The sequence below is a fragment of the Sapajus apella genome, unplaced genomic scaffold (assembly GCF_009761245.1).
Source record: "Sapajus apella isolate SASKATOON/1434 unplaced genomic scaffold, GSC_monkey_1.0 scaffold125, whole genome shotgun sequence".
Lineage (NCBI taxonomy): Eukaryota > Metazoa > Chordata > Mammalia > Primates > Cebidae > Sapajus > Sapajus apella.
This window is the reverse complement of record NW_022437065.1, coordinates 398,998-414,663: the sequence shown is the minus strand read 5'-3', so window position 1 is coordinate 414,663 and position 15,666 is coordinate 398,998. Positions and strand designations below refer to the sequence as shown.

Below are 15,666 nucleotides of genomic sequence, written 5' to 3'. Positions count from 1 at the left end.
CAGTCTTTACTCATTCCAGGCTATTCCCTCAAGTCTCCCTCCTTCAGGAATCTACAAATAAAAAGGAGGCCTCAGTCACTATGCTCATACTCCTAAACTCCAGGGTACACACAGTAAGCTAGCTTTAAGGGAGGTAAGCAACTGTGAGATAGGCCTATGTGTTCCCAGCTTTGCAAGCCAGGAAGTGGCTTGGCAACCCTTGATGCTAGGACCCTTCATCTTGAAATCCTACTTTAAGTAGCTTCTGGAAGGTAGGACGTAACCTTTCACCATAAATAGATTACAGAAGATCCTATTCTCTTCTGCCCCTTCTCCCCAGGTAAGTCCTTTTAGAATCTGAAGGTAGGGGTATGTGAGATTGACTGTGGTAGTGCTGGTTTGTCACTCTCAGAAAATCCTGAAAGAAGAAAACTGACCAAGTCTTACTGGATTTTGTTCTGAGTGCAATATATTCAGCACGTGGGCCAGATGTCATTTCTGGAGAAAAAGGAAAAGTCCCACTTATTTTCTTACTATACAAGAAATAATTTCTAACAACGAGTGCTTCACCAGTAGAAGTGTCTTTTGAATACTGACAGTGCCACTGCTGAACATAATCAAGCAGAGGCTGGTGGACTACCTTTCAGGGACACTGAATAAGTGGCTTCTACAGAGTGTGCAAAATCAAACATCATGATCTCTTAGGTCACTTCCACCTCTAACATTCTCCAACTCCATGAGAAGCAGTGTTGGTTAAAACAACTAACACTGGGTCAAGGGTCCAAAAACCGGGTCTTGGTCTTGGCTTTGGGTCCTTAAACTTCCTAATTCTCAGTGTTGCAGATACTGTGGGCCTCCCACTTAATTGGTATCCCTCCTCTCTTCTTCCTTAAATGCAGAACTCTAATTCGGATTAGGTGCTGCTCACCCTTCTACATGTTCAAGGAAGATGATCCCACGTTTGACCATTGTAGTAAATAAAGATTAGTGTAGACCAGTCTCCTAACTTATTCTGTGTTACAGACAAGTACAAAAATTATACTACTTGTAATTTGCATTCATTGGGTTAAGAGGATGAAGCTGGTCTATCCACTCCTGGCCCTGCTCAACCGTTCTGTAGGGTCAAGGATATCTATACCACAGAGAAATCTGTAACTTCATTTTCTATTCTTGTAGCTAGAGATTGGTTTGGCATGGACATGTGACCCAGTCTTGGCCAATGGAAACTGAATAGAACTATGTAGGCATTCTTTTTCAATAAAAAGAAGTACACAGGAAGAAATCTCCCTCTTCATCATGTCTGCATGTAATGTTTAGACCTAAAACTACCTGTAGATGTTTTAAAACATGGCTCCTAAAGTCCTTTGAAATGCCACCCACCAAAAACTAGGATCTATGTCTTCTCTTCTTGAATCTGAGATCATGTGACTTCTGAATAGGATCAAGGAAAAATGATTCTGGTTTCCAGGACAACATATTAAGACACAAAAACTTCTACATCATGTCTCTTGGAATCCTCACTTTTAAGATCTAGCTTCCATGTTGTAAAAAAGCCAAAAAGAGGTCCACATGGAAAAGAACCAAGGCCTCCAGCCCTCAGCCATAGCTAAACAACCAGTATTAAACAGTAACAAATTGCCAGCCCCTAGTCAAGCTGCCTCAGCTGATGCCACATGGAGCAAGGTAAGCCCTGCAGATATCTACACAAATTACAAAATCATAAGCAAAAAAAGACTGCTATTATTTCATGTAATAAAAAATAACTGCTATTAGTTTAAGTACTACGTTTGATGGTGGTTTGTTATGCAGAAATATACAATGGATACACGGTCCTCTTGCAGTTATCAGGGGAGACACCAAAAAGAAGCCAAAGAAGACAGATAAAAAGATGGAAAGTGTCTGGATCCTCAACACTGCTTGTGATAATAAGTTAGTCAACCATAGGATCACTCTGCCTTTGAACATATTATATGAGGTAATACATTTTACAGTTTTAAATTGCTTTTAGTTGCACATTCTATCACTTGCAATTAAAATATCTCAAATGATACCCTCAGTTTTTTCCTCTCTGAAATTGAGATTAATTTAACTTCCCTGCTTAACTCACAAAAATACCTTCTGGGATAGAAGTTAGGTTTTTCAACATTCACTGACCTTACATTGAGTGGTCATATGTGCCTGAACTGGGCATGCGCAAACGAGTAAGACAAAGACCCACAGCCACCCAGAGTAGCCCATGATCAATCATTCTCTCTGTTGCAACAAAAACTTACATTCACTATGGAAGCATGAAAAACAGATACATGGAAAGAAGAAAAAGTACCCTATACTCTCACTATCTCAGGACAACAACTAATTGACATTCCAGTGTGTTTCCCTTCATACTTTCTGAAGTTTTGTATTTTGTGTGCATGTGTGTGAATACACACATGCAAAAAACAGATGATGTTCTGGCAAAAGTTTATAAGCATGTATCATGTAAACATACAAACATAAAAAGCTATTCCTTCAACTACCTCTTCACAATATTCCTTTAAGAACATACGAATTAAAGCTATTATCATTAGATTAGTTCATAAAACAGTTGGTCCAGAAAACAGGAAAAAATTAAGGGTTTTTCAGAATCTAGGCAATGTGTCTGGCCAAGGTAGACCTCTGGGCAGTGTTCTGATCAAATAAAAGATGATTGCATCAGGTTATGCAAAGTTTGGAGAACTGTAGTATAAAATTAGACCTATGAATCCTAGCCTATTCAGCCTTCCTGTAAATACAGCAGAAGTAAAACAGCAGGAGGAATCCAAGAGTCAATAAACACCTCTGAAATCACTAATTCAAACACCCTATCCTGACCAACACCACCTTCCATACATCTGACTTGCTTGCCTAAGAGCTACTACAATCGTTTTTTAAATTTTTAACAAGTCCTCCAATGAAACAAATCCACTATTTTCCCATATCCAGCTAATACTACTTGGTGCAAAACTTCATTCATTCTCTTACACAAACCTCAAACATGCTTACCCTTCAATTCTGTCACATCCTCTGTGACAGAAATTGTCCCTGGATGAACCTAACTGTCTTTTTCACAGCTGCATATGCCTGGCCCACTGTGACTCAAATTATCATCTCTATTTAGATGACTACTCTCAAGCTGAAGAGCTTGAGACAAGCATCTGAGTGCAGGTGGTTCATTTGGGAGGTAAGCCTAAAAAGCAGAATGAAGGAGTTGGGTGGGAAGTGGGAGAGGGAAGGAAGCAAGGCTAATAAAGACTACATTTTAAAACTGGTTTCCAGTGTGGCAAATGGGGCTCCTTCCCACCGGAGATCCACAGAGGACTGTGTAAATTGTACCCCAAATTATCCATCTAAAGGACAGACAGGTTGAGGCCTTATCCATCAACTACCGTCTCCCTTAATTTGGGGGTGGCTCCATGGGCGTTACCTTCCCCACACTTCTCATCAGTAACTGAGCTGCATTCCCTGCCAGAGGAGAAAGGCCCAAGGCAGAAAGGAAGAGAAACACTGCAGTGTGTGCTGCGACACAAGCTCGAGACGGGATGTTGGCAATGTGCACAGAATCTTTCACCACAGCTGCATGGACATGTGGCTCAGAGCATCCAAGGACTGCTATCAGCCTATGTAGCTCCCCAGGCTACACAGCCATTCCTGCCTCCATTCTAAATCTTAAAAATCTCCTATGGTATGTGTTCCTTTAGACATCCCACAGACACCTCCAACTAAAAATGACAGAAACTGAGAGGAGTCGGAAACACATCCATGGATTTAAACTTTTTGAGAGAATTTGCTGATGGGAACAGCATGGGGCTTTTTCAATTGAGTGGTTTTGCCGATGGATGAGGCTGTGAGGACACCCGCCAGGCTCTGGAACCCAGGCATCAGCAATTCTTGAATTGGGACATGTCAATTAGACTGACTGTCCCACCCCTAAAGAATTGGTGGCACTCAGGGCTGTGCACTGGCATCTCCATATTCTGTAGGATGATGTAACTCCTGTTGTTGTTACTGGTCTTGTTGCTTTTCAACTCCAGGATACAGGCTGTCAGGTCACTGATACACATTGCAAAATGCATTGTTCAATAGAGGTTCAACTGTCTTCCCTCTCAAAATGTCATACAAGAAGTTTTGTTTCCAATTAAATATTTATTTTGTTATCCCTAATAAACAATCCTTTGTTGGTTCTCTTTTATTTTATTTTTTATTTGTTTATTTATTTTGTATTTTTAGTAGAGACAAGGTTTCACTATGTTGGCCATGCTGGTCTCAAACTCCTGGCCTCAGGTGATCCACCCGCCTTGACCTTGAAGAGTGCTGGGATTACAAGTGTGAGCCACCACACCTGGCCATAACATCTGTTCATTCCCTCATGAGTAAACAACAGGTTCACATCTGTATGAGCAACATAATTTTACCCTTTTGAAAAATATATTTTAACCACTTTGGAAGTCATAACAAGAAATCCAATAGATTCACCTGTAAGATCCAGGTAAACATTGTTAACAAGGAAATGTACCTCGTGAGCAGTTAAAACCTAGGCATGCCCTTTCTTTGCTCTCATAGGTTAATCATCTAGAGCACCAATAGAGCTTTGTTGACACCTTCATTTTCTCATTTTAAATCCTCTCTTTACAAATTTTGTGTTTCTGTTTTGTTCTGGTTTACTTATGGCCATTAAGTTACTCCCCCTTATTGGGAGAAATTGTTTGAAATCTGATTTTATGGTCTAACAATCTGGAGATCTCTCTAAGTGCATTGATGGTTTATAGAAATTTAGTCCCTGTTGGGTGACAGGCAACAGAAAATCTGGTTTGTCATCCTTTTTGTTAGTTTATTTTTCTAAGCTAAATCACTTAAGAATTTCATGCCCTTTGGTAAGAAAAGAGCTAATAAAATCTGAACTGGGGAGATTTTCTGATTTTGTGTTCACTCTTGACCTATGCCTGAAATTGCAGAACTGAAGCTACAAACCCTATTTCTCTCTATCTGTAATACCCTAACCGCTGACTGTATGAGTGTGTAATATTTACCTACCTTTGCACAGTATTAATATACTAGATTATAAAGTCTTCCAAATTAAAGGAGTTCCATTCTGGCATATCTAGACAAATAAGTGCTTATATAAATTGAATATACCTGGAATTTCCTAAAATACAGAAATTGTACTATTGATTTTTAAATGTGCTAGTTTAAAAGTATATATTATTCTAGAAACCAACTCAAAACCATTTTAAGAATTCAGATTTATATAATTTATGTAACTCTTTGGCAAATAAGACTAGTTTAAGACTTTGAGTTTAATGTAAACATCTCTGATTTATCAGTGTTATATTTAATACATGCATATATTTTTATACTCTAGGGTATGTTTTTCCTAAACTTATACAGCTTTTTGATCAAATGAGCTAGAATTATTCCTGTTAAATATTTAAAACTATTTAAAAACTTAAATCTATTTTTAAGCAAATTGAATCATTGTTCTGATGAACTTATAGTTCCATAGTAATGAGGTTGTGTACTATGTTACCTTGAAAAGCATTTCCAAAATCTTTAAATAACTGAAGATCTTGGATATTCACTGGCTTTCCAAATCATTTCTAAGTAAGACGGCAATACTGAAAAATTGATTAGCAAGCACAGTTTTTATTTTTACACTATTGCTTATTATTTGTACATGCTACAAAGAGGCTCTATCTTTGGGTCTGCAAATGAACATGTTCATTTCTGCCACACTATGGAATTACATAAGGGAAGTATGTGGCTGGATAAAGCTCAGTGAAGTATATTCATGAGATTGACTAGACTGCTAAAATGACAGAAATTCACAATTATCTACTCCATGGTTTTCTTTGTGAAATACAAGTGGATGCTTAAAAGTTATAATTAATACATGTGAATGAGATTACTAGGAATCTCAAGATAATGAAATTTTTATTATGGCAAAAAGGTATATTTCTGTTTTACAGAAAAATAACTTGTTTCAGGATAGAAATGAGGAAGAATGGTGAAGGATAAAACCTGAATGAATTAAGAAAGTTATAGAGGTTTGCAGAAAGAGTCTGAAAAGGAACACAATTTTGTGTTAACATATTGCCAAATCTGGCTCAGTTTTGATGATTTATTTGTGAGACTACTAAAAGTAAATAGTGGGTTATTTAGAAACAAATATTTCATTGAAACAAATCTAGAATTTAGTTTGTCTGTGAGAATGAGTTTTCTTGGAGTATTGGTCTGTTCTTAATAAGATATTGTAAAAGATTACTTTTGACGTGTATTTGTTTCCTACGACTGCCATAACACATTACCACAAACATGGTGGCTTAAAACAACATATGTTTATTTTCTTACAGTTCTGGATATCAGAAGTCTGAAATCAGTTTGGCTGGACTGAAGTCAAGGTGTTAACGGGCATGCTCCCTCCAAAGGATCAAGAAAAGAATCCATTTCCTTGCCTTTCCCAGCTTCTACAACTGCATTCTTTGGATCCTGCCTCTTTTCTCCATCTTTAAAGCCAGAAGTGCAGCATCTTGTTTCACTCCTCACCACTGTCTTCTTCCTCTGTGATCAAACCTGTTGCTGCATCTCCCTTATAACAACACTTGTCCCAGGCCCACCTGCATGATCTACAAAAAATACAATACTCTCCTAACCTCAATCTCTTTATCTGCAAAGTTCCCATTGCCATATAAAGGTTTCAGGGAGTAGAACTTGAATATCTTTGGGGGTCATAATTTAGCTCAAAATATTACCTATGTAATCCTGCCCCCAAAGTAGGGATTCTGCATCTTACTACAATAACACCCTTTTCCCCTGACTTCATCATGCCCTTGATTATTCTCTTTAAAATTAAAAAAAAAAAAAAAAAAAAACAACAACACACAAATTCTGAATTAAGAATGCGTAAAGGGCTTTTGTATGTTTATCTAAACATTGTACTGTCACTTTAATTAACAGAAAGCCAAGCTACAACCCTTCATGTACTTAGCCACCCATGATCCTACCTTAATTCTCAAATCTCCTAGCAATTTTGCCTTTCAAAATCAAATTCAAAATTTTAAACGAAATAAAACTCCATAAATCTTTTACACTTAGATTTATCTTTGAGATTTCCAACAGAGTACCTAAAAATAGGAAAGATTTGTTCCTTCACCTCATGAAAAGAGAGATGTTAGATAAAATTAGCTTTGTTTGCTGTTAGCATTGATGAGTTGCATGGAAAAAAAAAATCAAAAGAGGTGCTATCCAGCCTGGGCAACATAAGTGAGATCATGTCTCTAAAAAAAAAAATAGCCAGGCATGGTAGTGTGCACTTGTACTCCCACTTACTTGGGAGGCTCAGGATGACTTGAGCCCAGGAGTTTGAGGCTATGGTGAACCATGATTGCCCCACTGCACTCCATCCTGGGTGACAAAGTGAGACCCTGTCTCAAAAAAGAAAAGAAAAGAAAAAAAGAAAAGAAAAGAAAAGAAAGGAAAGGAAAGAAAAGAAAAGAGGTACTCAGCATTCCCTAGATTAAATCTGAATATAAAATATATTATTATATAAGTATTTCAGAAGTTCTAGATTGTATGAGAAGTTCCTAGAGATTTGTCAGTTCCCCCACTGTCCATAATATGTTTCTAATTATCAGACTCCTGCTGGTGCTCTCCTTCATGATATTAGACAACAAAATTATAGTGCTATCAGTCATCATTTCAGTAGATTTCTAAAACTATTTAGTCACAACTTTCTCTTTTAAATTTTATAAAGCATCTTTCCTCAGGGCTTTTTAAATTGAGGATGCCCATCAAATTTTTTTTGTGGAGATTTAGTAAAATACAGATGTTTAGAATCTACTCTAGACTTATTTGAAAATAGGCTTAATCATTATTCTTACAAATGTTTTGTCCAAAACTTTTTTACATTGTATTTTATATTATTTTGTATGTCACAATTTCTTCTTCAGTTGTATTATGTTTGTTATGTACTTCCATCAGACTTTCTACTGTATCACAAGTCATAAGTGAACCACAGGCACTTTAAGTCTCTGTCATCTCCAGATACTTTTTTTTTTTTTAAGAATTGTGGTTTACTTCGTGGCCTAGTCTGGAGTGCAGTGCTACAATTGTAGCTCACTGCAGCTCAGAACTCCTTTGCTCGAGAGATTCTCCCAGCTCAGCTCAGCTGGGGAGAATCTCTTATAGCTGGGACTATGGTTATGTACCACCACATCCAGCTAATTTTTAAAATATTTTTGTAGAGATGGAGGTCTCACTATGTTGCCCAAGCTGGTCTTGAACTGCTGGCCTCAGAAGTTCCTCTTACCTCAGCCTTCCAAGTTGCCTGGATTACAGGCATGAACCGGCATGCCTGACTCTCCAGATAGTTTTTTATTTACATTGATGCTTCCCTAAAGGCCCTACAATCAGCTACAGGATGGAGATTTTTGTCTTCAACAAAGAATTGTCTTAAAGCACCATGAAAAATGTCAGTATCTCAAGTACTTCAAATACTAGGCTCTTGAACACAGACTTCTCATGCCATCACATAGCCACATTTAAGACTATGGTTAGTGGACAGAGTCAGAATTTCCAGAACACTGTAACTGAGACATATTTGTGTTCATAACACAGTTTAACACAATGTCCAGTGGAACAAGACCTAAGTTTGCAAAGTCCAAAGACCTATACTATAAAATCATCACTTTTCTCCTAATCTGTCTGGCATTCCCCAAGTAAAGTACAAGTAAATATTCTTGGGAGTGAGTTATTGAGTGCATCCCAAAAAATCCAAGAGACCTAACACCTTGGTATTGAAGACTTTAGCTTCTTTTTCTCAGAGGAGAACATTGAACATTTTCTCTTTTGAGACCCTTTTTTCAGGATACAGTAGAGGAAAGAGCCTTAATAACGTGTAAGGAAGGCCAGGATGTTGTTCTACTATGTGGCCCACTCACCATGTGACTTTACTTGAGCTGATTACCATCACTGGGCCTCAGTGGCCTCAGCTGTAAAATGGAGACTCTAAAAGAATCCTGTCCTCTGAACACTATTTACCCATTTTCCATAGATATATTTTGTTAGGAGAAGACCTAACAAATTGTACATCTCTAGCTGACCTTTGAAATAATTTTTCCATTTTCCTCACTGGAAACTGATGGGCCCCCAAGTAAACTATGCTGAAGGAGACCAGAACCCAGTTCTGCCTCTCCTTTCAGTATGTTGTTCCTTCTTGTCATGAAGACTCCCTTTCACAGTTGCCTTCGTGGATTCTTTTCATCGTACATTTCACAATTCAACAATCTCACAACTGCCACATCTAACATGCCCCTCTGTTGCTAATTGGTTTCCTTAATATCTTTTGCTTTCACAGAAGTAGTTTAGCAACATTTTCATCAGTATTATTCTAAAGTCCTAAATATAAGAAGGATAAATCTGTTTTCATGAAGACTCTGAAGAAGAAAAATACCAAATGCAGGTACCGTTTACTGCTTTTCATTAGATCTAAAATATAAATCTAAAAAGTTTGAGGACTGGTACTGGTCAATGAACTGTCTGTTACCAGTCAGTTACAATAAGTATGGATAGAAACACTGAGAGATGGCATTTAGGAATTTGCATATCATCTGATTTGGCCACAACATTTGAATTAGTGGGCTCACTTTTTGAACAAGGTATATACCAATGCAGTTGTTAAACTCGAATGACAAGTCAAATATGAGTGGCATACTAGTAATAAAACCACATATCAGTTCACAATGTACTGGAACAAGAAAAACAATGAAGTTTGCTAATACTGGTCCTACACCAATGATATTTTGAGAAGCACTACACCCAGCACTACACCCATAGTACTTCATTAAATGAGATTGATTGTTCTGAATACTGTGGACTTAGAATTAATTTATAGTGAGGGTAACAATCTCAAGTATCTCCATTAATCAGACAACTACTATAAATTGATGAAGTGGATCAGATATGGGACTCCATAGGGAAGAGTGCGGAAAGACTATGGCAAACCAGAGGCCCAGTCTTCATGGAGCAATAGCTAGTCATTTCTATGCGACTGTAATCATGTGTACTCTCACTTTTACGTCTCAAGAGAGCCAGAAATCACAACTTTCAGGTAAAATGTTCTTGATTTTCAACTGTTACCAGCTTATTAATTTTCTTTTAAGAAGTCTGCTTAGAACTAGCATACATGTCTGCCATCCATATTGAGTTGTAAGATGCCACTTTGTAGATTATGCTTAGGAAATAATTTATTAGAGATTAGTAGTATCAGGGCTGTCCTTGCCATTTGGAAGATGTGCTTGTCTAAATCCCAGAAGCCTTTCTTGCCATACCATGTCCACTGAACATTATATTTCCAGGCACCTTATTGTCAAGCTGCCCACCCCACCACTGAGTGATTTTTTTATGGAGAGCCGTGGAGCACTCCCAGCCTTAGCCCAGCTCCTTGCTTTCTCTTCTGTGCATTTGAGTTGCAAGCAGGCCTCTCTCCAGCAGCTCCAAGTGCGGAGTCTCCTTCAGCTTATCACTTCATGGCAACATCAGTACCCCCTCCCCTTGCTGAAGTAAAACATCTTTGTGTCCAGGACATAGGTTTCTCACAATCCAGTTTTTAAACAAGAGACTGCTATTTCCTTCATTCTCAGGACACTCCTGTGAATTAGCCAAAGGCCAAGGTGGGTCCTTTTGCTTAGACAGAGGCAGAGAGAGGGCGAGTCACAAGGCAGGAGGAGCAAAGGGGACACCAGAGTGGGGACCACCTGGCCCATCCCTCTTCTGTTGTCTCCTTCCTCTGCTGGGCACTCTCTTGTCTCTCCACAGGGCTCAGCAGGATGTGGTTCTCACAGCCGGTGGCCCAAGTGCCCAACAGTAACCTGAGAACCAGGCCCGGAGACACCCTGTGGAAGCCTGCCTGCATGTCTGGGGTTAGGGAGGGAGACAGATGCAGCTGTTTATTAAGGACCACACTGTGCATATCCCAAGTGGACTCAATCTTTTGGAAAACTAAAGATAGAGGGGCTCTTGTTATGGCTATTTTACACATGAGCAAATCTGCTCTGTGAGAGTAAATAAAAGTCCAAGATTGCATGGCCAGAAAGTGGTGAACTGGGATCTTAAACCCAGGTTGTCTGATGTGTTATTGAATCTGCAGCCTCTGCCCAGCAGGCAGCAGAGTGTGACCATAGAGGATCCAAAGAACAGGTGAAAATCTAAAATATGGACATTCACAGGCAAGGGGACAGATTGCTACAACACTTGATGTGACACCTTTTTAAAATAGTACAGAGCATGAATTTTTAAAAGTACAGTACATGCTTTGGAGGCCATCACTCGAGACAGAATTACACAGGTCATTTGTATACCTTTCAAACCTGTTTTTGGCCACTGATAACTCTATGCTGTTCTATGAAATACATGATCACACACAGATTATTTTTTCTGGGAATGCGATTGATAATTGTGTTTATAATGGATTACATTTACAAATAAGTTTTCTAATATTTAGCACCATTAAGAACTGATTAGATTGCATGTCCTAGGCCACAGAACTTTCATATAACGTTACCAGTTAATTTAACAGTGTCCAGTGTCCACAAGACGACAGAAGAATATATTCCTAACAAAGTTTCACAGTACCAGTTACTAACCCCTATCTCAAGTCCTCTTTTGGAATGAGGCAGAAATAAATAAAATAACATGACCATAACTTTTTTTTTTTTTTGCATTTTTCTTTGTGTTTTCCCCATCACTCCTCAATATCCATGTAAAGCCTGTCCCATTAAGTTCATGCCAGCCAGTATACAATATGCCCCCTCTGCACTCACCCCTGTGGCCACCAACCTCTTACTTTAGACATTCCTATCCTGAATAAAGCCTCCCGCACCTAAGTCAGAGTTTGCAACTCCACGCCAGGCCCCAGGATCAGGCTGAGAATTTAACAAGCCTAGGAGGCCCCCAGCCAACTACTTGGCCTCAAAAGGCCTTCCAGTTCAAAGCCAATGAGGATGCCTGTGTCTTTACCCCAGTCAGCTCTTCCCACCAGGGCTGGTGCTCTCACTATCACCATTGGAAACTGTCTCCCTTTAAAATCACTGATATTAACACCCCACACTGGTCATTACGTTCCACCCATTCAGCTCTCTATGGGATAGCTTCTCCTAAATGTCTCACAGACACCTCCAACACAAAACGAGAGAACCTGAGAGAAGTCAGGGGCACTGTCATTAAAGACTTTAATAGCATGGGTTGATGGCAGCGGCCTGGGTCTCTCATCTGTGGAAATTTTTGAGGCTGGATGAAGCGATTGATGAAGTCCTGCCAGGTTCTGAGACCCAGCCATCCATCCTTCTTGGGCTGGGGCACTTCATCAACCTGAGGGTGGGTACATCCTCCAAGATGCATCTGAGTTGCTTATCCTTGTGCATGGCCCTCTCCGTGTGTTCTGGGGTGATGGGTACCCCGCAGCTGTTCTGGGTCTCCTTGCCTGCCTGCCCCAGGATGTTGGCTGTCAGATACTAGAGAATACCAGCCAGGAAAACAGGTATGGATGAGCTCAGGTGCTAGGCATACTGACCTTCTCACAGAAAGCCATCCATGTGGCTAACAAGAAACTGCAGCTAGGCTTTTGTGGAGCAGGAAAGAATCTCCTTTCTAAAGCTCCTTTTTGCCCTGACATGGTCTTGGTGAGTTTGTCTTGACCAGCCCTCATTGATTTTCCCATTGGCCTGAGCCTCTCCAGGCACCAGTGCTTATTCCCGCCCACTGTGCTCCAGGCCCTCTTTGGTCAGGGAGCTGCCTTTGTGACAAAATCAACTTTGTGATATTATTGGTGTCCACTGGGCCCTGATCAAACCTGGTCTCAAAATGTCTGTGACAGGAACCTACTCACCCTAATAAGTGGACCATCTATTTGAGGAAAGTCTAACTTTGTACTTGACTTAAACATTCTAGCAACAGCCAAAAAATGTGTTTCAATTAAAACATTGTCCTGTCTTCAGTACACCACTCCAGGTTCTCTGATTCTAACTTTGTATTGCCAGTGAGCTCATTTACATTCCTGTGTAAGCTATAAGTCCCTAATAGACATGCTCAATGTATCGTACAGTAGAGGTTCAATTGTCACCCCTCTCATGCTGTAATAAAACCAGTTTTACTTCCATTTACATACTCATTTCAATATCTCTAGTCAATATTCCTATGTCTGTCCTTTGGGTTATCTTATAAGCTGGTCCAAACATTTGCTTGTTCTCTCATGAGTTAGATATAATCTTTAAAATGTATTAGTTTCTTTAAGTCTGAAATTGAAAGTAAAATATACATCACAAACCTGCTACTTCTCCAGAGTGCTCTACCAAGGCAAATGGAGATCCATCAGGAACTGCGAATTATTCTTGACATCTCTCACTGCTATGCCTTCATATCCAAATAATCATCACATTGTTACACTTATGCATTCTTAATATTGCTCCAATATCCACTCTGACTATTCCAGTCCAGGCCATTATTCTCACCTTGACAACTATAGTAGCCCACTTCCTAGCTTCTCTGTTTCTCCCTTCACTCTCTTCCAATCCATTTTGCAGAGTAATAAGTTTCTAAAACTAAATTTGATCCTTACACTTGTTGCTTAAAACTCATCAGTGCCTTCCCATTGCCTCTGGAATAAAGCTTGAAATCCTGGGATGCTGTTTCCTGCTTTTTCTTCAGCCTGGCTTCTTTTCTTCATCTACCAGTTTTCAGTTTAAACCTATGTTCTGGAAACCTTTGCCTCATTTCCCAAACTTGGTTAGATACCCCACAATTTACCCTCAGAGAGGCACTTATCTTCAGCCTCCAGTAGCTGAATTTTCAGCCTCTAGTAAACCATGTTTTCTAAAAATGGCCACAACAGTATTTTTGGTTTACATCTCTCTCCCTTCCCTTGAATCTGGGCAGAACTCTGTAACTACATCAACAAAGAGAAGGAAGCAGAAATGATGTCCCACAACTCCCAAGCCTGGATCACAAAAGCTGATATGGCTTCCATCTGGCCTTTCCTCATTCTTAGAACACTCACCCTTGGAAGCAGCTACCATGCTCGAAGGAAGCCCAAACTCACCCACCCAGAGAAATCAAATGGAGAAGTTCTGAGACTCCCAGCAACAACCAATATGAAAACATGTGTGCAGCAAGACATGTGAGTGAAGGCGCCTTCAACAGTGAGCTTCAACAGATTCCAACTCCCAACTTTTGAGCCACCCCAGCTGATCCACAGTGGATGACAGATGAGATAACCCTTTTGAGCCCTGCCAAGAATGCAGTTATAAGCAAAATAAATGTTGTTATTTTAACTGAGTTTTGAGCATAGTAGCTAGAACACAGATTCAGAATTAAATGCACTTATGAACAAATTTCACTTGAAACAAAGTAAACTGTATGTTTTGCTTCTCATTTTGATCCCAAATGCAGGCAGAAATAAAAAATATACATACTTCTTCCAACAGTGACGTCCTGCTGCATGATGCTTATGTACAACTGTAGGGTCAGCTGGGGGGCTGAGCCCAAGAAAGCTTGGATCACCGATGCCCGGCTGAATGCTGATCGGTGGGTAATTAGCTTGCCTTCTGCCTGGCCCACCTCCTTCTCAATCTCCTCTGAGAGTCCATTTTTTGGCATTTGCCTTTTCTTGGTGATACTGACATAGGGCTCTTCATTGTTGCCTGACTGAAAGTAGATGCAGAAGACTTCAAAACACCTGAAAACAAATCAGCAAGTCATAATAATTAGAGACAGACAGGATTCTGACTTTTCATGCTCATCCTACTTACTTTTAGCTTGATTCTCAAGGCCTTGACTTGGCTATTCTGAACTGTAGTCACTCTTCTAAATCAATCATTCCAAGGACCAATTCTCAGTATGCAGTCCTCTTGAGGCTTTCCAGCAGGCCAATGGGAATTGAATGAGAATCAAATGAAGAGGTAACACCAAAGGCCACTGAAGCAAAGAGATCTCTTAGAGAATGGAAAGTGGTTCTGGCTCCAGAGCCACAGAAAAAATGTGCATACTAGCTGTGTAGCCATAGCCAAGTTGCTTACTAACCCCAGTCCCGTGCATTCCCTCCACTATGAAGCAGATATAATACCCACCTTGTCATATTGCTGTGAAAAATGGTGATAATACAGTGTGACTGTGCACATGCATGCAAACATGTGCATGTGTGTTCCACATCCAAAAAATGCCCCAAACCACCCCAGTTAAAGCAGAAGCTATGGCTCAGAAATGGTCCAGCACAGGGCAGCTTGCCATCTAGCATTTCACTGGGAGACCACAATATGTTACCTAACTCTCTGTTTTCATAAGCCCTTACAGGGCAGGATTAAAGTCAATCCCACCTAGGGATGGAGGCTTAACCAGTGACCTTTCCAGACTGAGAATACCTGGGTTTTAAAATTTGTATTTACTCTCTAGGTAAAAATATAGATGCTGAAGTGGGAAAAGTACTGATGTCTGTGATTAACTTTGAAGTATACACACACACACACACACACACACACACACACACACACACACACACGAATTGATGGATAAATATGTGAAACAAAATGTTAATTGTAGAATCTAGGTGGTGGGTACTTGGGTGTTCACTATAGAATTCCTTCAACTTTTCTTCTGTGTGTTTAAAAATTTTCATAATAAAATTCT

General features: G+C 39.7%; 1 protein-coding gene across 1 annotated transcript in view; it reads right to left on the bottom strand.

The window, feature by feature from the left end:
• XK (X-linked Kx blood group) overlaps positions 1-15,666 on the bottom strand; it is a 43,976-nt gene that overhangs the window by 20,839 nt on the left and 7,471 nt on the right. Inside the window, exon 2 of the mRNA XM_032261630.1 lies at positions 14,457-14,719. Within this exon, the coding sequence (XP_032117521.1) occupies positions 14,457-14,719 (263 nt within the window). The remainder of the gene's footprint in view (positions 1-14,456; positions 14,720-15,666) is intronic.